Raw genomic sequence first — 21,891 nt, 5'->3', positions numbered from 1 at the left:
TCACCTGGACCATCTCTGATATCTCTCTCTCCTTCCTGAACCTCTCAGTCTTCATCTCTGTTAACCGCCTTAATACTGATATCTATTTCAAACCCACCAACTCCCACAGCTACTTAGACTACACCTCCTCTCACCCACCTTCCTGCAAGAATATGATTCCCAATTCCTCCGCCTCTGCTGCGTCTGCTCCCAAGATGAGACGTTCCACTCCCGGATAGCCCAGATTTCCTCGTTTTTCAAGGACCACAATTTCCTCTGCACGGTGGTCGAAAATGCCCTCGACTGCACTTCTTGCGTCTCCCGCACCTCAGCCCTCACACCCACTCCTCACAATAAGAACAAAGACAGAATTCCTCTTGTCCTCACGTATCACCCATTAACCTCTGGATCCAATGTATCATTCTCTGCCACTTCTGCCACCTACAATCTGACACCACTAAGGATATATTTCCCTCCCCACCCTTATCTGCCTTCCGGAGGGACCGCTCCCTCTGTGACTACCTCGGCCGCTCCACACTTACCACTAGCCTCACCATCCTTAGCATCTTTCCCTGCAACCACAGGAGGTGCTATGCCTGCCCCTATATCTCACTCCCACCTCCATCCCAGGCCTCCCAAAAAACCTTCCACATTAAATAGATGTTCACCTGCACATCCGCCAACGTGGTCTATTGTATCCAACGTTCCCGATGTGGCCTCCTCCACATCAAGGAAACCCAAGCGGAGGCTTGGAGACCATTTTGCGGAACATCTACGCCTGATTCGTGACAAATGACAACACCTCCCAGTCACGAACCACTTTAACTCCCCCTTCCACTCCCTGGATGACATGTCCATCCTGCACCTTCTCCAGTGCCATCCGGAAAAAGGAGGAACATCACCTCATATTCTGCCTTGGAATCCTACAACCCAATGGCCTCAATGTGGACTTTACTGGCTTTAAAATCACCTCACACCGACCTCATCCCAAGACCAGCACCTCCTCTCATTCCCGCCTCCTTGGCCTGTCTGTCTCCCTCCTAACTGCTCCCCCCACCTCGCTGACCAACCCCCATCCCAACTTCATACCTGCACTCACCTTTACTAGCTTCATCCCCACCTCCTTAGCCTGCCCATCTTCCCTCCTACCTATCCGACCCTCCCTCCTCACTGACCAACCCCCATCCAAACTTCCTACCTACACTCGCCTTTACTAGCTTCATCCCAGCCTCCTTGACCGGTCTGTCTTCTCTCCCACCTATCTGCTCCACTTCTATCACCGCCCCAACCCTCTCAATTTATTTCAGAGCCCCCTCCCCCTCCCCCATTTTTGAAGAAGGGTCCAGATCTGAAACATCAGCTTTCTTGCTCTTCTGATGCTGCCTGGCCTGCTGTGTTCCTCCAGCTCCATACCCTGTTATCTCAAAAAGATGAGGTTGTTTTCACTGGAAAGATGGCGGTTGAGAGGAGATCTGATAGAGGTCTACACAATTATGAATGGCATCAACAGGGTGGACAGTCAGAGGTTTTTTCCCCAGGGCTGAAGTTTTAATTACAAGGGGGCACAGGTTCAAGGTGACAGGGCAAATGTTTAGTGGAGATGTGCGGGAAAGTTTTTCACTCAGAGTGGTAGGAGACTAGAATGCACTGCCAGAGGAGGTGATGGAAGCAGGCACTTTAAGTGGCATCTGGATATTTACATGAATAGGGAGGGATAGAGGGGTAGGGACTGAATAAGGGCAGGGGTTTGTTTTTTTAGTCTAGTCAGGTCATGATGATCGGCACAAGCTTGGAGGGCCGAAACTTGGGAGGCCGAAGGGCCTGTTTTTGTGCCTTCTGCCTCCTGTGCTTCTCTTTTGTTCTTTGTTCTTTTGATTGCTGGAGACTCGATATGCAACTGAGATGCTTGTAAGAATCCTGCATAAGTCCTGACATGTGGACCAATGTGGGATATACCTTCAAAATTCCAATTTCCAATGGCAATTGCCCTGATGCCTGCAACCCTCTGTGAATGTTTCCAACTCTGCAACAGAGTTTCAGACTTTGCTGCAGTATTTGCCCTGTCAGATTAAAACTGATTCTAATATTTGCATAACTGTGATCCCTGACACCTCTCCCCATCACTTCATATGACCCCTTAACAAAACCCAAGACACACTAGCCAATAAGGCCCCTGACTTCTTTAATTATCTCCCAGTCTGACCACCTGACCTGCAACCATTTGACTCAACTCAGCCAACCACCAAATCACCTTACTACCTCTACAACCTAACTATCTTTCTTGACCGGAACCTTACATCCCCACCACCTGTGGGACCAGAATACCTTTCCAGACTTGACTAACCCTCCCAACGGACTACCAATTCAACCCTACAAAACCAAACATTCCAACCTGACCAGACCATCCTAACCCAACCACCAATACAGCCCCCTACTCACTACACCTATTCAAGTCATCCATGTATTCACATCACCCAGCTCATACCCCACTTCATTTACCTTTGTCCTTCCAGTAGCTACTCATGTCATTGACCAATTCATTCACTCATTTACCCAGTCCCTAAGATTGAAACTGAACTTGTGAACTTATCATACAGGGTAAGGCAGTCCAAAAATAGAGTTTTAAAGTGAGAGGGGAAAGATTTAAAAGGGATTTAAGGGGCAATTTTTTGATGCAGAGGGTGGTGTCAGAGGAAGTGGTGGAGGCTGGTACAAATACAACATTTAAAAGGCATCTGGATGGGTATATGAATAGGAACGATTTAGAGGGATATGGGCCAAATACTGGCAAATGGGACTAGATTTATTTAGGATATCTGGTCGGCATGGTCTCGACCCGAAATGTCAAACTTTCCTTGTCCTCTGATGCTGCTTGGCCTGCTGTGTTCATCCAGCTTCACACCGTGTTATCTCAGATTCTCCAGCATCGGCAGTTCCTACTATCTCTGTAACAACTGGACCAAAGGGTCTGTTTCCATCGCTATGACTCTAATGACCATGATTGCCACAAGCAGTTATCTGACTGTATCCAAGTCTCAGGATTGATATCACATAATACCCTTGACTTACTGTGCCCCTTGGCAAAACTGAGGACTACCTCCCCTTAAAATTTCAGCCATGGTCATTTTGTTGAAGCACATGTTTGCTGCGTAACTGCTGGCACAGTCTGCATCTCTGAAACTGAAGTAGTACCATGTTGTCGAGCACCATGTCCATCCACTAGATTGAGCATTGCAGGCAAACATGACAAGTTGTCTGGGCTGTGTGTTTGTGATAAAAAGCGTAGCGTGCCAGAAATATTGTGATGCCCAAGTTCTGAATGAGGCCACAATGTGTGAAAAGGCAGATAACTAAAAGATGCTGAGGAATGCTGGTCAAGATGGAGTCCCAAGGAATGAATGGTGAACTGTCGGAATCTAGGTTCTCTCCTCTGCCCAGTAAAATAGCAGACTGCATAGTCTGATCATGGCAAGATCATGAAACAATTGAATGTTAAGCATGCAAATAGACCTCTTAATACATATTTATGAGATTCTCATTTTGCCATAAAAGCCTTGGATGGAAAATTGGAAATTTTTATCTTGACTTCGAAAATTTTATTTTTCTGATCTCGCCCTATTTTATCAACTGATTTGGTGACTGTGCAGGATCCACCTTAAGTTTCAGTGAAATTCACACAAGTGGGCTATAGCTTGACCCCATACAGAAAATGGCACTTGCTCCCTGTAGTCTTCAATCCCTTTAGCCCTAAGAATGTTCAATGATTTGCTCTCAACATTTTCTGTGGTAGCGAATTCTACAGAATCACTACTCTTTGGGGTGAAGCAATTTATCGAAAGATACTTTGTAAATCTTCTCTTAAATTCACATTTCCACAACTTCTGATAATATATTTTCACTTCTTTGTTCTAATCGTAATTTCTGTGAGTAGGACTATCTTTTTTTCTGAATGATTTTCAAACTTGTTCTGACAGACCTCCAAAACTTAGGTCAAGGTCGAGTAGATTCATCTTATTTTAAGCGTTATTGTTGCTAAAGTCAATAAAGATTGATGTCCTCTGATTTGGGCTTCATATAGACCTCAGTTATGAAGTTAAAGGTTGGTGTTCTAACTATAGGTTAATGATTTTAACCTCTATTGTTTATAACATTAACTTTTTGAGACATGATGCAAGCAGAAAAAATACACCACAGAATAAGAAATCTTAAACTTGTTTCTCATGATCTGGAATGGCATGAGTGACACCTTGTGCTGTGGTATTAATTTTATGATAATGAATTATTTTAGAAAATACTGTACAACAAATGGGTTTTTAAATCACTTCAAAGGGCATTAAGACCAACCATCTACCTTGGACTGCAGTCACTTCTAAGCTAAGCTGTATAAAAGTGACAATTCCTTTTTCTGAACATTTATTAGTAAACCAGTTGTTTTGTTTTACCACAATCCAGTTTTATTGTGTTTTTTTATTCGACTCACTAATTTGTCATATTTACATTTCATAATCTGCAGGGGAGATGTTTAAATTCAACTTCAAAAAGTGCTTGTCTGCCTAACTGTCCTTCTCTGTCTCTGGGTTCCATTTCCATCTGCCGTTTACTCCTTCATGCATCAGCAGCGCACCAACTCCACACCTCCCCCCTCCTCACACCCCCAAAACCCCGCTCTTCTTTGGCAGAAAAAAAACATTTTCCTAGGTACAATCAGTTCTGAAGAGGGATCGCTGCACTCAAAATGTTAATTTAATGTTTTGTCCACAAATACTGCCAGACCTGCTGAAATTTTTCTAGCAATTTCTGTTTTAGCTTCTGATTTCCAGCATTCGCAGTTCTTTCAGATTGCAAGAACTGCAGATGCTGGAGTCAGAGACAACATAGTGTGGAGCTGGAGGAACACAGTAGGCCAGGCAGCATTAGAAGAGCAGGAAAGTTGAAGTTTTGAGACCCTTCTTCAGAAAAGAAAGAAAAAGAAAAAGAAAGAATGAAGAAAAAGAAAGAATGAAGAAAAGACAAAAAAAGGGTCTTGATCCATAACATCAACTTTCCTGCTCCTCTGATGTTGCCTGGACTGCTGTGTTCCTCCAGCTCCACTGTATTCGCAGTTCTTCGTTTTCTTTTCAAAAATTGCTAATTTAGTACTATTAACACTGCACTAACATACCTACTATATACAATGATTAAAGAGAAAAATGAAGATTTACCATCCATACAGACTTCAGCAGATGTTTTAATATCTGATGACAGCATGCAGATGTACTTCCCTTCATCTTCAACACTGCAATTGTGAATAATCAAGCAGTGTTTCTTTCTGTCACAAATGATCTCGTACTTGCTGCTTGACACAATTTGCTGATCGTTCTTTAGCCACTTAACATTCATACATTCAGCTGAAAATTCACATTCCAGTTTGCCAGACTCCCCATTATGTATAGTAATATTAGAGAGTGGAATGGTGACAGTCACGGGAACCTCTGCAGAAAAGAACAAAATAAAATCTTAGTGATTATTTCATATTATGCAAAATTCTCTTGCAAATGCATTACCATTGCAAATGCACAATCCAATGAAATCTAGCCTCATAATTATGTGTGACTCATAATTAAGTAAAATCGACAATAGTTTTAAGAAAACATTTTTTATGTTGTTGAAGACTTCTGTGAGCTACTGAATGACTACAACTTGGACTACATTATCCTAAAGTGATTTATAAAAGCTATTATCAAAAGTCAATTAACATTGAACTACATACAGAGATATTAGAAAAGCAGATTGAAAACATAGCAAAAGAGGTGGGCTTTTAGAAGCACCTTTTGAAGCATAATTTTAGAAGCATTTATAGGACACAGTAGTAGAGAAGTTTAGGGAAGGATTTCTAAATCTTAGGCCCGAGGCAGCCAATGGGTTTTGTTTGAGCCAAAGTGCAGATGTGTAAAAGGCTAAAATTTGACAGTACAGTTTAGGAGGTTGAGGTGATTAGAAAGAATGAAGAAAGCTGACAAGTTCCAGAATTGAGACATTGCCAGACTAAGACAACATAGGTCAGTCAACATAGAGGTTCTTCATTACATAAATATGACAAGAACTGGTTCTAGTGGACGGTTCCTCCCACTGGTTGGTGAACTGATGTGAACTCCATTTCACTTCCATGGGGAAGTCTAACAAGATCTTAGTATCCTCAGACACTTGCTACATTCAGGCAGTCCATGTAATCAAGGGGATGACGTTGCTGATGCAACCAATGATTCAAAGCCTCACCAAAGATAGCCACTGGATATGGCTGAGTGTAAGGATGGGTTGGGAGGTAAGGAAGCTTTCAGTGGAACTGTAGCCACCCTCTTCTTGTTGCTTGGTCTGTTGCTCAGGCACTGAACAATAAAGGATGCTCCACCGCACTCTACCCTTTCAAGATCACAGGAAAAATCAGACAAGGTTTACAGACTGGCCTCGTTGATATGGGAAAGCTGATTTAAGTCCCTCTTAAGCCCTGTGCCACTACTAAATTCCAATGGGAGGGCTCTTGTTGCACAGAGATAGGGTCCCTACATCTGAACAATGACGCCCGGGTTTAAGTCCCACCCGCTCCAGAGGGGTATAATAACAGTTCCCAGCAGGTTGATTAGAAAATAGCTAAATTCCAATGAGGTCAGGGATATCTGATGTTAAGTGGCTCATTAATGAATCTGATTGATGAACCTCATTGACAGCCCATCTCCAGCAAGCAGAATTCCCACATTCAGCCTTCCCCCCCCCAAGCTTAAGGGGAGTTTTCCCACACTGATTATCTGATGTGGGTATTCCTGCTATCATGTTTGTTTCAGTTGGCTTCACTAAATTCTGTCTATACAATATTGTTAGTTAAGTGAGCATGCTTAGTGCTGGTACACTGAAAAAGACAGCTAATATGATTCCTAGCTATAAAAAGAGAGATAGATCAAATCCAGTGAATTATAGACCAGCTGGCATAATATATAATTTGTGGAAGAAATTAACATTTACAAATGTAATTTCCTATAATTTTCTTACAAACCTAAACCTACCAAATCATTGTTAACAACATTTTAAAATTCAAGATTTTTAAATGTTAGGAAGTATCTTCTTTAATGGTGCTATGAGAAAGAAAATGTTGATACATTAATATTAATATTGAAGTTGTCATTTTAATAGCACATTTCTCAATTTTGATTGCTAAGAACCAAGGCCCTAAGGCAGCTCTTTTTAATTGTAAAAACCTGAAGTACATGCAACTGCATGCACTGCTTAAATGGGTCTGCATTCATAATTCTCACCCAGCAGAACCGTCTGTGGTAAATGAACGGGTTCTCCGGCGCCAGCCCTGTTCAGAGCTGAAACACGGAATCTGTAACCAGTGCCTGGTTTTAGGTTATCAACAGTGAACTCCATCTCATCAATCACTTTTGTGTTACACGGCAACCAACTGTCGCTGTCAGTAGGTTTCATTTCAACAAAGTAGCCTAGTATAGCACCACCACCATCGCTCAATGGCGTGAACCAAGACAAGGTGACAGACTGATGGTTTTTTCTAACGACCTCTGGATCTTCAGGAGGGTCAGGAAGGCCTAAACATGCAGAGTTAGAATCATTATCATCTTAATTCTAGAGATGGTTATCATACAAATAAATTTCAAACATATTATTCGGTTGTATAAACAAAATTAGAAATATAACAAGCTTCTTTATGGATAAATTGTGTTAAATCTCAGATGGATTAAATTCACATATGCTACCAATTCGAAGATCCATAAACAAACTGATGTATTTTGTCATGCATGTAAATACCAGTATTTTTTTTAACCAGAGATAGATAGGATCTTGAGACTAATGAACAGTAAATTAACCAGAATTAATTAAACATTCAGCAAATAATATTCCACATTTACAAATGGAATCAGTACCTCATGCAAACAGTTATTTTTTAAAGTTATCTCATTAGATTATTTTCAACACATTTATCTAACTGTGAAGCAAAGTTGATTCAACTATTTATCTTTCCAGTGGCAGCTCATTTACCTAAAACTTAACTTCAGGGCTGAAGTCATTGCTATGAAGCTCTTACATTTCAATTTTTAACTTAAGGGTGGTGTTATAAGGCCAAACACCTTCAGATGTTTTATCAATCCAAGAAAGTAAGGAAGCATGGGCTTCAGGGAAATTTGGTTGTCTGGATACAAAACTGGCTGTCCAACAGTTCGCAGAGGGTGGGCGTAGATGGAAAGTATTCAGCCTGGAGCACAGTGACCAGTGGTGTTCTGCATGGATCTGTTCTGGGACCTCTGCCCTTCGTGATCTTCATAAATGACTTGGATGACGCTTTTGTTTCCTTAAATAAAAGGCCCTGCTTTAATTCAGCTCTGCTTAAGGCGGCACGGTGGCCCAGTGGTTAGCACTGCTGCCTCACAGTGCCAGGGACCCAGGCTCAATTCCACCCTTGGGGGACTTTTCATATAGAGTTTGCACATTCTCCCTGTTTCTGCCTAGGTTCCTTCCGGGTCCTCCGGTTTCCTCCCACAGTCCAAAGATGTGCAGACTAGGTGGAATTGGCCATGCTAAATTGCCCATAGCGTTCAGGCATGTGTAAATTAGGTGGGTTACAGGAGGATAGGTCTGGGTGGGATCCTGTGAGGGTCAGTGTGGACTTGTTGGGCCAAAGGGCTTGTTTCCACACTGTAGGGATTCTATGATTCTATGATCTAACGGTGTTCCTTCAATCATAAGGTCAGAAATGGGAACATTTGCTGGTGATGCACATTGTTCAGTACAATTCACCACTTCTTACATAACGAAATGGTTTGTGTCCAGTTAGTTCTGAACAATATGCAGGTTAAGGCTGATAAGTGACAAGTAATATTTGTGCCACACAAGAGCCAGGTAATGACCGTGTCTAACATGACAGAATCATACCATCTGACCTTGACATTCAACGGTATTATCATTTCTGAATTCCCTGTTATCGACATCCTTAGGGGTTAACATAAAGCAGGATAATGGTAGCAAAGTGGAAATATCACGGGATTAGTAATTCAGAAGTTTAAACTAATGCTAATTCAAACCCTATTGTAGCAGCCACTAGAATATAAATTCATTCAAAATTTCCAAGATTAAAAGTAATAATGTTAAATGTCAATCATTAATGATTCACTAAAGTCTTTAGGGAGGAATACTGCCAACTTTTCCTGGTCTGACATATGAGTGATTCCAGACTCTCAGCTATGCAGGCAACTCAACTTCCCCCTTGGTTCAAAGGCAATTAGGGATTGCTAACAAATGTTGGTATTGGCAGTGACATCTTCATCCCATGAAAAAATAAAGAAAAAAATGGAGCTGAACACTGTTACCCCTATACAAGAACAGGGTTGCAGCTAGGACGGCGAGAGCAAGTAACTCATCTCTGTCTCCCCTAAAGCTTGTTCTGCATCTACAAGTCACAAGGTAGGGATGTGATGGAATACTGCTCATTTGACTGGATGGGTGCTGTTCCAGCAATACTCAAAAAATTCGACACCATCAAGGGCAAAGCAGCCTGCTTGACTGGCATCCTATCCATTAGTTCTGTGCTATGGCAGCAGCGTGTGCCATCTACAATACATCATTTGTCCTTCAACAGCACATTCCAATTAGGCCTCTACCATCTAGAAGGTAAAAAAAGCAGAAAAGGCATGGAAACATGGCCACCTGCAGGATTCCCCCCAAAGTCATACATCATCCTGACATGGAATTATATTGCTTCAGTCTCCCTGGGCCAATATCTTGGAACACCCTTCCCAACAGCACTATAGGTGTATCTACATGCCAAAGACTCCAGCGGCTCAAGAAGGCAGCTCATTACCACCTGTCCAAGGATGGACGACACATAAAAGCCCAAAGGCCATGAGTGGGTATAAACATAAACGAAATGAGTTAATACTTTCAATGAAACAGTAGGGAAGATAATTTAACAGGAATTAGATCAATTAATTATCACTAACATAGTGAAATGTGATATAAATGTTTTCTATCTCTTTCATTCAGAAAATTGCTTAACCATAATATTTGCAACGGCATAAGGAGAGGCAGAAAAGCTTATCACGAACTTGCAAATATTTTCCCTCTGCAAGACCCCAAGTCCCAGCTAATATAAGGATCAATAATCACTGAAGAGGCTAACTAACAAGCAGAATGTCAAACCCAATTCTAGATGACTAATTTCATACTGTAGTTTCTGTCCCTAATTTATTTCCTTTTCTGCTCAAGGTTTGGTTTTCTGTTTTCTCTCCTTTCAGTAGGCAGCTGCCATTGTCACCTTCTAAAGACGGTCCTCTTTGCTCGCCTCATTTGCATTCCACTTGCTTCCTGCACCACCAACCTATGTCATTTAATCTCTCCCATTTTCCAGCCTACTCTTCCTTTTTGTTCTATCCCTTTTCATTTGCTTAAAATTCAGTAAATTTCTAATTTTTGCTCATTCGGATAAATGGTGGTTGACCTGACATGTTAATTGTTTCTTTCTGCATAAATGCTGACTGACTGATGAAACATTTCTATCATTTTCTATTTTATTTCAGACTTACAACATCATGTCTAAAATGACATCAATTGTACAAGTTGTATTTTTATATTTGTATTATTATTTCTTTAAACTGATATTTTGATTTGAATTAAGATCTACTTACATACTCATCTGAAATGCCGCAAAGAAGACCAAATGTTGTTTCCTTAAGTTAACCTTTCAACGTAACAGTACAGTAACAAAACCGTTTCAATAGCCTAGATCTTATCTATCTCAACTGGAAGAGGGAAGGGGAATAGAGAGGGAGGTAACCACTTACGCTTAAACCCTGCTACTCCACATGACTGATCAAGCTTCAGATGCTAAATTATCAGTTATCAGGCAAGAAAGTACACAATCACAGGTGCATTAGAAGTCTATTTCCGCCCAGAAACCCTTCCCCTGCTTTCTTCCAACCTAGCATTTATTATCACAGTCTGTTTTTAGATGCTGCAATATAGTCAGCTCTTGTGGCTTTTCGTAAATCTAACTACAAAATACTGTTGAATTTTCTTCCCAACTACATTCATATTGGGCCAGAATCACACCTTGGTCTGAACACATAGTTTGTGGATTCTGAGAATCAGTTCCGAAAACTAGGACATTTTGCAGCAAAGCAACAATATCGCAGTTGCTTCTAGAACAGAGACTCCATGCTCTCAGAATCAGCCTTTATTATTCATCAAATAGGTGGATTGGCTATGCTAAATTGCCCATAGGGTCTAGGGTGGGAAATGCAGAGATAGGGTAAGGGGTACGTCTGGTTGGAATGCTCTTCAGAGGATCAGCTCAATCAACCAAATGGCCTGCTTCTACACTGTAGGGATTCTATGTCCTAAATGCGCAAAAAATGTCAGTAAATTTCATTAAGACACAGTCACCTTCCCAAGCAAAACCAGTTGAAACATTCAAACATGCTGCTGGTGGCAGGGTCTTTCTACTATCACTCTGTCACCTCGATTTAGCTGGAATTAAAAGAAATTAAAAATTCTTTTAAGTTCAATGCCTGAAAGTTGCAGCAGGCAATGAAAAATTGCAGATAGCTGGGCTGTTAACAAGCTGAGTAGATTGTCAATGATGTCAAATGAGCATTTTGATATCAGGCCCACATGCCTTCTACCTTAAAGATGACTGGTGTGATTGGGTACAGGTCTGACGTCATTACACAGCACCTTTCATCAGCACAAGGCGCAGCAGCAAGTCTAATTTAAGGTTGTAAAATCTAGTAAAGCCACTCTCATTTAAAGACAAAACTGTAGATTCATTGATGGTCCGCTGAACAATTAGGGGCGGCACAGTGGCTCAGCGATTAGCACTGCTACTTCACACACTCAGGCAGACTATCTGCATGGAGATTGCACATTCTCCCTGTGTCTGTGTGGGTTTTCTACAGGTGCTTTGGTTTCCTCCCACAGTCCAAAAATATACAGGGTCAAGGATTAGCTATATTATATTGCCCATAGTGTCCAGGAAAGTGCAGGCTAGGTGGATTAGCCATGGGAAATGCAGGGTTACTGGGATGGGTAGGGTCTGGGTGGAATGCTTTTTGGAGAGATAGTGTGGACTTGATAGTCTAGGCCTGCTTCTACACTATAGGGAACCTATGACTATCCACAAGAAAAAGCACTCTGTGGCTATGGAAGAATTATTCTTATGAGGGCATTTTGAGGAATCACCCTCTGAAAGAGTTAAATTACCTGTTCTCTAAAAGTATAGTTTTGAAGAAACAAACTACCTTCGACTTTCTGCTAGCCATGAGTGGGATTACAGTACATGTTCTTCTTACTGCACAATAATACTGCACAATTTTCACTAGATTTCTTTCTAACATTAATTTTGGGAGAAAAGTAGGTAAAAATTTAAATCTTATTAGCAACTAGATCTAGCATTTTCCAAAAGGTCACTTCATTATTATAGTAAAAGAAAATAAAAATAGAAACTATTTTCGTAAGGCTACAAGGTACATAGAAGAGGCGCAAGGCCTGAGCCAGAGACCCTGCCAGGCTCATGACTGGGTAGAAAGGGAGGTATGGAAGATAGTTGATTGCATGGGTTATTCTGCAGTTCTCATTTATGGTGCTAATATTAGAGGATTTGGGCCATTTTTTAGTGTAGAAGGGAACGAGGAATATCAGACAGATGTGCACAAGCCCACATGCCCTGAACAAGTAAAACAAAATGCCCAAATAGGAAGAATGGAGGGGATTGGGTCAGGTGAAGGAAAAGTGTAGGAAAGGATAAGACAAAGATTTTAATGATAACAGTGTATCAATAAGAAAAGTTCATGCAGAACTAAGTGCAGTAAAAAACAATCAAGACTGTTTAAAACAATAATAGGAATTGCTGGAGAAACTCTGCAGTCTGGCAGTAAACAAGGCAGCAACAAAAAATTGTAACAGCTGCAATAAGTATATGAAAAAGATTAACTAAGTTGATCCCAGAGGGAGACAGACGAGAAATTGTCATGGGGATTGAAGAAAAGGCAGAAATACTGAAAAAATATTCTGTGCCTGTCTTCAAAGTAAATTCCAATTAGAAATGGAGAGTGTAGAGTGAAGAAGCAGGCCATTCTACCCACCATGTCCTTTCCAGCAGACAAGAATTCAAGCCATCAATTCCACTTTTCAGGCCTTGTTCTGGAGCTTTGAAGGCAATGACATTTCAAATGCACATCCAAGATATAAAAGAAAAAAAAACTTATGAGAGTTTCTGCTTTTACTTGCCTTTTGGGCAGAAAGTTCCAGATCCGCAAAACCCTCTGGTGAGAGAAATTCCCTTAAATCTGCCCTAAACAACCTACTTCTTATTCTTAACCTTGTTCCCTAATAATGGACTGCTCAACCAAGAAGCATAGGGACTTCCTATCCACTCTATCCAAGCTCATTACTTTAAATACTTTAAACTCTTCACATATTCTGTTCTAAAGGAAAAAAAAAGTAGATGTGTTGTATCTGGACTTCCAGAAAGTATTCAACAAAGGTAACTCACAAAAGGTTAAGCCATAAAATAAGAGCTCATGGTGTTGGAGGTAGTATACAGGCATGGATAGACAACATGGCAGGTATCAGCAAGTGGGGAGACAGATAATGGGAACTGCAGATGCTGGAGAATCCAAGATAACAAAGTGTGAAGCTGGATGAACACAGTAGGCCAAGCAGCATCAGGAGCACAAAAGCTGACGTTTCGGGCCTAGCAAGTGGGGATATGGCTTTTTTTTTCAGTTTGGCGACCTGTGACCATTGGGGCTCCACAGGGATCAATGCTATGACCACAACTGTTTCCAATATAAATGACTTGGAGGAAAGATTGGAATGTACTATAACCAAAATTTCAGACAACATAAAAATAGATGGAAAGGCAAATTATGTGAGGGGTACAAGTACTTTACAGAGTGAAACTGATAGCTAAAGTAAACGGGAACAAAGTTGGCAATGGAGTTTAATGCAGTAAGGCTTACTACTCTTACACTCTAAAGCTTTTGAAATAAGGTCCAATGTTTCATTAGGTTTCCTGACCACCTGTTGTACCTGGCTGTTCCCTTTCCATGTCTCATGCACAGGTAACCTCAAATCCCTTTGTGTTGCAGCTTTTTGCATTTTTTTTTCTCTATTCAAACTCCTCCAGCCTACAGAAAAGACCCTTGCTATTCACCTTATCTATGCTCCTTATGATTTTATAAACTTCCATATGATTACCCCTTAATCTCGTCCGCTCCAGTGGAAGAAATCCCAGCCTATCCAGTCTCTCTTCATAACTCAAATCCTCCAGTCCTGGTAACTTCTTTTGTACCTTTTCCAGTTTAATAACTTCCTCCCCATAGCAGGGTGACCAGAACTGTTCACAGTTTTCCGTAAGTGGCTTCACCAACGTCCTGTACAACCACAACATGACGTCCCAATTTCTATACTCAACAATTTGAGCAATGAAAGCAAGTGTGCTAAACACCTTCTTTACCACCATGTCTACCTGTGACATTACTTTTAAAGGACTACATACCTGAACCCCTAGGACTCTCTGTTCGACAACACTCCCTGGCGCCCTTCCATCAACTGTGTAAGTTCTGCCCTTATTGTTTGATAAATTTATTTACTTTTGAGAACGTAATTGATTGGATGGATAAATGGGAACCTGTAGATGAAGTGCAACCAAATTTCCAAAAGGATTCTGATAAACAGCCAGAAAACAGGTTGATTTGCAAGATGGGGGCTTATTAGTGGGGAGTAACATATCAGTTTAGATTGAAGGTTAGGTTGTGGGCAGGAAACAGGGAGTAGAGATAACTGGGGCACTTGCAAGTTAAGAGGCTATAACTGGACTGCTGCAAAGATCAGTTCAGGGACATTTGTTGTTAAAATCTATACAATGAGAAACAAAGAATAGCGTATCCAAATTTGCTGACCATACAAGGCCATATTGGATTGTAACCCATGAGATGACAGAAAGGTGTTACAAAAGATACAGGCAGACGAAGTGAATGGGCAACAGGATGGCAAATGGAGCACAATAGGAGCAAGGATATGGTTATTTACTTTGGTTGTGTGAACAGAAAAGGAGTATATACATTCTAGCAGGTATGAAACTTTTACACGTTTGTCTGAAGAACCTTAGATGTCTTCATATTGAAATAAACAAATTTAGCATGCAAGTACAATGTTTCTGCGTTGCAATGGGATTGGACGATGAAAATAAGAAAGTAATGCTACTATTGCTTTGGTGAGGTGGCACCTGGCCTACATATTTAAGGACAGGTATACAGCCTTGGAGACAAGGGAGCAAAGGTTCACTTGTTTGGATGACAGAACTCTCCTATAATGACAGGCTCAGTAAATAAAGCTTTAACTGTCTGCAGTTTACATGAATGAGAAGCAATTTCATTGAAACATGCACAGTTCTGGCGAGGTTTAACAAGGTAGACACTGAGATGTTATTTACCTTGCATGGGGAATATGGAATAAAGGAAGCACAACTTCAGGACAAGGGGATAATCATTCAGGACTACAATGGGATGAAATTTTTTTATTCAGAGATTGTGGATCTTTAAAATTTCCCAACCCAGAGAGTTTTGGATGCGACCTAGTTGAATATAACTAAAGGTAAGGTCGATAATTTTTTTTTTCTGATCTTTCAAGAATATGTAGAGTGGGTGGGAAAGTTGAGTTTAGGCAGGAGCTCAGTTACAATGGCATAGGAAGGCAAAGCAAGCTTGACGTTTACTCATGTTTCTATTTCTTATGTAGCATCAGGTAGTCCAAGAGCACCAACTAGCTTACTCTGGACTGGACTGTTAGGATTTTCAACCTTCTGCAATCGGCTGCGCATTCAATCTTTTAAAAACTTTTAAACAGTGTAATAACAGTGTTTTAAAAACTTTTAAACAGTGTAATAAATCCAAAATGCATGATTTCACTGATATCAAAATTTAAGACCTTACCAATAACAGTTAACTTTGCTGATGTAATGGCATCTCTTGAAGCAAAAGTTATTTCTCCAGAATGATTTAATTGGGCATTTTTTACAGTAAGTTTGTGTGTGTTCCCGTCTGCCTTTAGTTCCCAATGTTCATCGGATTGGATATCAGTTTCATTCAGATACCAGGTCACTTCAGTAGCAGGGACCACTTCACTCAATATACATTCAAATTCAGCATCATTGCTTTGAACCACTTCAGTATTGCTTAAAGTCTTCAAAATGTTAATGTGCCATCCTACATAGAAGACAAATATAAATATGAAAAACGCAAAGTAACATCCTTTACAGCTGTAGTGACAAATATCAAGTCAGTTTGAACGCAAGTAAAGTTACATTAGTTTAATCAATTACAAGAAAGCAATGCTTATGGTTAAACATTTTCCATTATGTGGGCAGCTGCAATTAGAATTTTTTCTCCTCCTTTATTATAATAATTGAGGATCAATTAACTGTAGAGGACTAGTTGCCTCTTGATTACCTGCAGAACATTTTACAACATGGAAGTCAGTAGTATTCTTTTACCTTTAACAGTCAGGTAGGCTGATGACATGGCATTTCCACATACGAAGGTCACACGGCAGCTGTCTGAGGGGGTTAAATTCTTCAAAAGCAACAGGTGTCGTTTCCCAGCCTCAAGGATTGCTTTTTCTACATTTTCAGACTGTGAAACGGCAATGTCATCCATTAGCCACTTGTAATCATGTAATTCTGGTCTGGACAAGTGGCATTCAAACAAAGCTTCACCGCCCTCTGATGTATCTACATTTTCCAGCCCTTGTAGAATATCAGGTTGCTTTGCTGATTAAAGAAAATAAAAATACCACCGTGATTCTCATTATCACAATGCTATATTTTTTGGATCAATCTTGTATTCCTTAAAATGAGGGATATTCAAGTTTGAAAACGGAACATAGAATCATTCCAGGTACCAAGTGTTAAAGTACACCCAGGGTAAGCGTGGGATGATTAAGTGCAGAATAAAAAATCCTCTAGTCTCACTAACAATGTGCCTTACTTTCTACCTAAATATCGCTACTAGAGAAGTATGACATCTTATAATTTCTGTTTTTTTTCCTCTCCACTTAGACATTTCCAATCTGCGCTGCATTAGCAGTGACCTAAAGGTAAGGGTAAATAGAACCTTGTAATTTACTTTGAAAGACTTTGCACTATAACTGAATGCTTAAATATTAATCTGGGACTGAACATTACATTCAAATAATTGAATATGTTAAATTATAAAAGCAACAAAAATATAGAAAAAATTTTGAGTCGTATGTTTAATGAGTATTGTACCAGTATGTATAGAATGGACAGAGGTTTGTTTTGGTTGGTGGCACAAAGTGCTTGACACAGGATCAGCTGCCATACCGCTTGCATCCAATGTCGGTTCCATTGCACGCCATGGAATTAAATATCGGGATTAAGTAGATAGCCTGATATTACCTGTTTTGCATCACAGTCCAAGAATAATTTGCAGGAATTGCTGGATGATTATAGATTCGGTGATTCAAAGGAAATCTTCAAACAATGAGTAATCATAGCAAATTTTAAGTTCTAAAATCTTTGCCGAGATTATGAAGAAAGACAAAAAAAGTCGGAATATCTGGGAGGGAAATAAAATATACGGAAATGCTTTATTCTACTTCGAACAAGAACAGGCAGGGAAATGCTGCCATAAAGAGCAGGGGAGGTAGTCTGAAACGTATGTGTTTCAAGGCGAGAAGTGTTACAGGCAAGGTAGATGAATGCAGAGCTTTGGTTAGTTTATTATTGCTACTATGTACACTTGGCTGAAAGAAGGACAGGACTGGCAGCTGAATGTCTCAGGATTTGGATGTTTCAGGTGTGATAGAAGGGGATGTTAAAGGGATGGGCGAGTTGCTAGTAAAGAAGTATCTCATAGCTGTACTGAGGGAGGATACAGTAGAGGACTCATGCAACAAGGCAAAATGGATAGGTCTCAGGTATAGGAAAGGAGAAATCACAATGCTGGGGAGGTATACTACAGGCCCCCCAACAGCAAGTGGGAGATAGAGGAGAGAATATATTGACAAATTTTGGAAAGATGTAACAACAGCAGGGTTGTTGTGGCGGGTGACTTTAACTTCCCCTATATTGACTGGGACTCACTTCATGCTATGGTCTTAGAGGGGGCAGAATTTGTGAGGTCCATTCAAGAAGGTTTTTTGACATAGTATGTAAACAGTCCAACCAGGGGAGGGATTATACTGGACCTGGTTTGGGAAATGAGCCAGGCCAGGTGAGTGAAGTTTCAATGGGGGAGCATTTTGGGAGTAGTGACCATAATACCTTGAGTTTTAAGATACCCCCAGATAGAGATAACTGCATTCCTCAAGTGAACATGTTAAATTGGGGGAAGGCAAGCTACAACAATATTAGGCAGGAACTGGAGAATGTTGATTGGGGGCAGCTGTTTCAATGTAAATCTACAGTGGACATGTGCGAGTATTTAAAATGGCAGTTGATAAGAGTTCAGGAATACCAATTTCTGCAAAAATGAAGGATAGATATGAAAAGTTACGTGAATGTTGGACCACTAGGGATGTTATGACCTTGGTCAAAAAGAGAAAGGAAACATACATAAGGTTTAGGAAGATGAGAACTAACGAAGCCCTTGAAGTAGATGTGGAAAGTAGGAAAGAACTTAAACAAGGAATTTGAAGGACTAAGAGGAGTCATGAAAAGTCATTAGCAAACAGGATTAAGGAGAATCCCAAGGCACGGGGGTAGCCAAAGAAAGGGTTGGTCCACTCAAGGTCAAAGGAGGGAAGTTAAGTGCGCAGCCATAAGAGATAGATGAGATCCTAAACAAATACTTTGTGCCAATATTCACCAAAGAGAAGGAATTGGTGGAGGATGATCTCAGGGGAGGGAGTGTCAAACATATGGGCCAAATTGCTATTAAAAAGGCCCAGGTGTTGTGCATGTTAAAAATTATTGAGGTAGATATGTCCCAGGTCCTGATGGGATCTTTCCCAGAATATTCAGGGAGGCAAGAGAGAAAAAAAATGCTGGAGCATTGACAGACATCTTTGTATCCTCTTTGGACACAGGTGAGGTCTCAGAGGACTGCAGAATAGCTAATATTGTTCCATTAGTTAAGGGTAACAGGGATAATCCTAAAAATTACAGTCCTGTGAGCCTCAAATTGGTGGTAGGGAAATTATTGGAACATTTCTTATTCATGTACTTATCCAAATATCTTTTAAATGTTGTAACTTTACCTGCATCCACCACTTCCTCTGGCAGTTCATTCCGCATACAGCCCACACTCCGCGTAAAACAGTTGCTCCTCATGTTCTTCTTAAAACTTTCTCCTCTCACCTTAAAAATATGCCCCCTAGTTTTCAATTCCCCTGTCCTAGGGCAAATCGTTGGCAGTGAGTTCAAAAACCAGGAGTCATAGATTCATGCTAAGTGGCAGAAGTATTGGGGGGAACGTGAGGAAAACCTTTCTGCGCAAATGGTGATGAATGTCTGGAATTTGCTGCCTGGTTTGGTGGTGTAAGCAGATACCCTAAAGTCTTTCAAAAAATACCTTGGTCTGCGCCTTAAGCCCTTTAAGCTGCATTGGTATAGGCCATGTGCTGCAAGATGGCATTAGAAAGGGCATCTCGGTGTCTTTGGGTCAGCATCATCTAATGAGCTGAGTGGTCCCCTTCTGTGGGCCATTCTATGGTTCAAGTGCGGCCCTAGCTGGTGATGTCCGCATCCTATAATTTTTTTTAGGAACCATACAGGATGAAGTGCACAATCTGTCAAAAGAAGGGTTTTTACTTAAAGGATGCACAGAAACCATAGAAAAGTTACGGCTGAAAAAAATTTATTCCATCCTGTCCGTGCTGGCAGAAAAGGAGAACAAAAACTAGCTTCTCATTCTGATCTCATCTTCCAGCACCTGCAGTCTTGTAGGTTACAGACTTTTGTTTTCAGATGCAAATCCAGGAATCTTTTAAATGAGTTGTGGGTTTTTGTCTTTGGTAATCTGAGCATAATCAGGAAGGAGATCACATCCGGAGTGAGACACAACCCAAATGTATATGTAGTTCAGGGGATTTAGAGGCAGCATGGGAATTCATTGCAGAAGGGAAGAGATGCTTTTTGCTTGTTTTCTTGGTTCATAGTTCATAAAGCGTTTTTACCGGATAAATTGATGCTTGGGATCAGGGGCCCAGAGTGACATCACAGTTCACTGATTTGTTAATAGCTACTTATTTGACTATCTATTATAGGTCACTTTCAGATTGAAGGTAAATGGGTGAAATATTTGCAGGTTACAAACTAAGAGACCAGTGGGAAATTTTTAAGACAAATTAAGAACTATGTAAATAAACTGAGATGCAGGGCCAGGTAATGTGTGGTACCTGCATAATATGGGAGCAAATGGACCCCACTATAGTTCGTGGTGACCACATGTGTAGCAAGTGTTGGTTTCTGGAGGTACTATGGCTCAGAGTTGATGAGCTGGAGCCTGAGCTTTGAATACTGCAACACATCAGGAAGGGGGAGAGTCACCTGGATGCTGTGTTTCAGGAGGCAATCACACCCCTTAGATTAACTACCTTGAACTCAAGACAGTAGTCAGGTGCAGGAGGGTGTGACAATGAGCAAGGCATGTAGAGAGATTTAGGAGGTAGTTCTGAAGGAGCCTCAGTCCTTGAGCTTGTCTAATCGGTTTGCGATTCTTGTTCCCCGTGTAGATGAAAGTAGAGGCTTTGGACAGAATGAGCAAACTGACATTAATGGGACAACAACCCTTTCAAGAGTGGGGAGAAAAGAGAAGGGATAGTGTAATCAGAGGAATAGACTCTTCTCTGTGGCCAGGACTGAGAATCCCACAGGCTGTGTTGCCTGTCTGGTGGATGGGTTCAGGGTATCTCATCTGGGCTACAGAGAAATTTAGAGTGGGAGGGTAAAGATCCAGTTGCCAGGATGCACATAGATACCAATGACGGAGGGAGAAAGAGGGAAGAGGTTCTGCTAAAGGAATATGAGCAGCGAGAGGCTAAATTAAAAAGCAGAACTATAAAGGTAATAATCTCTGAATTACTACCTGAGCTAATTAGCACAAGCTCAAAGAGATTAAAGAACTAAATGTGTGGCTCAAAGATTGGTGTGGGATAAACGGGTTTGAGTTCATGGGACACTGGCACCAGTACTGGGGAAGGTTCTGAGAGGCCAGGTTCCACGTTAGTCATGTTAGGATGAGAGTCCTGACAATTCACATAATTAGGCTATGGATAGGGCTCAGCATAGATTATTAAAGCACAACAAGTAATAGGACAGAGAGTACGCAAAGACTATGGAGCCTAACTTCAGGCACAGCAGATAAGCAGACAACCATCAGAAATAGAGCAATCAATGCTGGGCTGAGGGTGTTGTACTTAAATGCACGTAATGTATGAAACAAGGTAAATGAGCTTGTCGTGTAGATTGAAACTGGTGTGTACAATATTATGAGTATCACAGAGACGTGGCTGCAAGGGGTTCAGGGCTGGGAACTAAATATCTAGGGGAAAAACTTCTTATTATGTCAGCTGAAGAAGCTTGTGGTATAGCCGACTAGGGAAATGCAATCCTGGATTTTGTAATGTGTAATGACGTAGACTTGATTAGAATGCTTAAGGTGAAGGAACCCACAGGGGTTAGTGACCATATGATACAACTGACACTGCAGTTTGAGAGGATGAAGCTTGAATCAGATCTCACAGTATTACAATTGAGTAAAGGTAATTACAAAGACATGAGTGTGGAGCTGGCCAGAGGTGATTGGAAGGGGAGCCTAGTAAGAAAGATGGTGGAGCAGCAACTGCTGACATTTCTAGGATAATTTGGGAGACACAATAGAAAAATATCCCAAGGAAGAAGAAACATAC

General features: G+C 40.9%; 1 protein-coding gene across 16 annotated transcripts in view; it reads right to left on the bottom strand.

Moving 5' to 3' along the window:
* The window catches only part of obscnb (obscurin, cytoskeletal calmodulin and titin-interacting RhoGEF b), a 760,766-nt gene that overhangs the window by 249,443 nt on the left and 489,432 nt on the right, over window positions 1-21,891 (bottom strand). For 15 of the 16 annotated variants that reach the window (XM_059639939.1, XM_059639947.1, XM_059639941.1 and 12 more), the window contains 4 exons: window positions 16,514-16,789; window positions 15,954-16,226; window positions 7,266-7,556; window positions 5,181-5,450 (listed from right to left, as the gene is read on the bottom strand). In XM_059639939.1, coding sequence (XP_059495922.1) covers window positions 5,181-5,450; window positions 7,266-7,556; window positions 15,954-16,226; window positions 16,514-16,789 — 1,110 coding nt within the window. The remainder of the gene's footprint in view (window positions 1-5,180; window positions 5,451-7,265; window positions 7,557-15,953; window positions 16,227-16,513; window positions 16,790-21,891) is intronic. The other variant, XM_059639977.1, reaches the window with a different exon arrangement.

This window comes from Stegostoma tigrinum, chromosome 2 (assembly GCF_030684315.1).
Source record: "Stegostoma tigrinum isolate sSteTig4 chromosome 2, sSteTig4.hap1, whole genome shotgun sequence".
NCBI classification, from domain to species: domain Eukaryota; kingdom Metazoa; phylum Chordata; class Chondrichthyes; order Orectolobiformes; family Stegostomatidae; genus Stegostoma; species Stegostoma tigrinum.
Note: the sequence above shows the minus strand (reverse complement) of the source record. Positions and strands in the feature narration are given on the sequence as shown.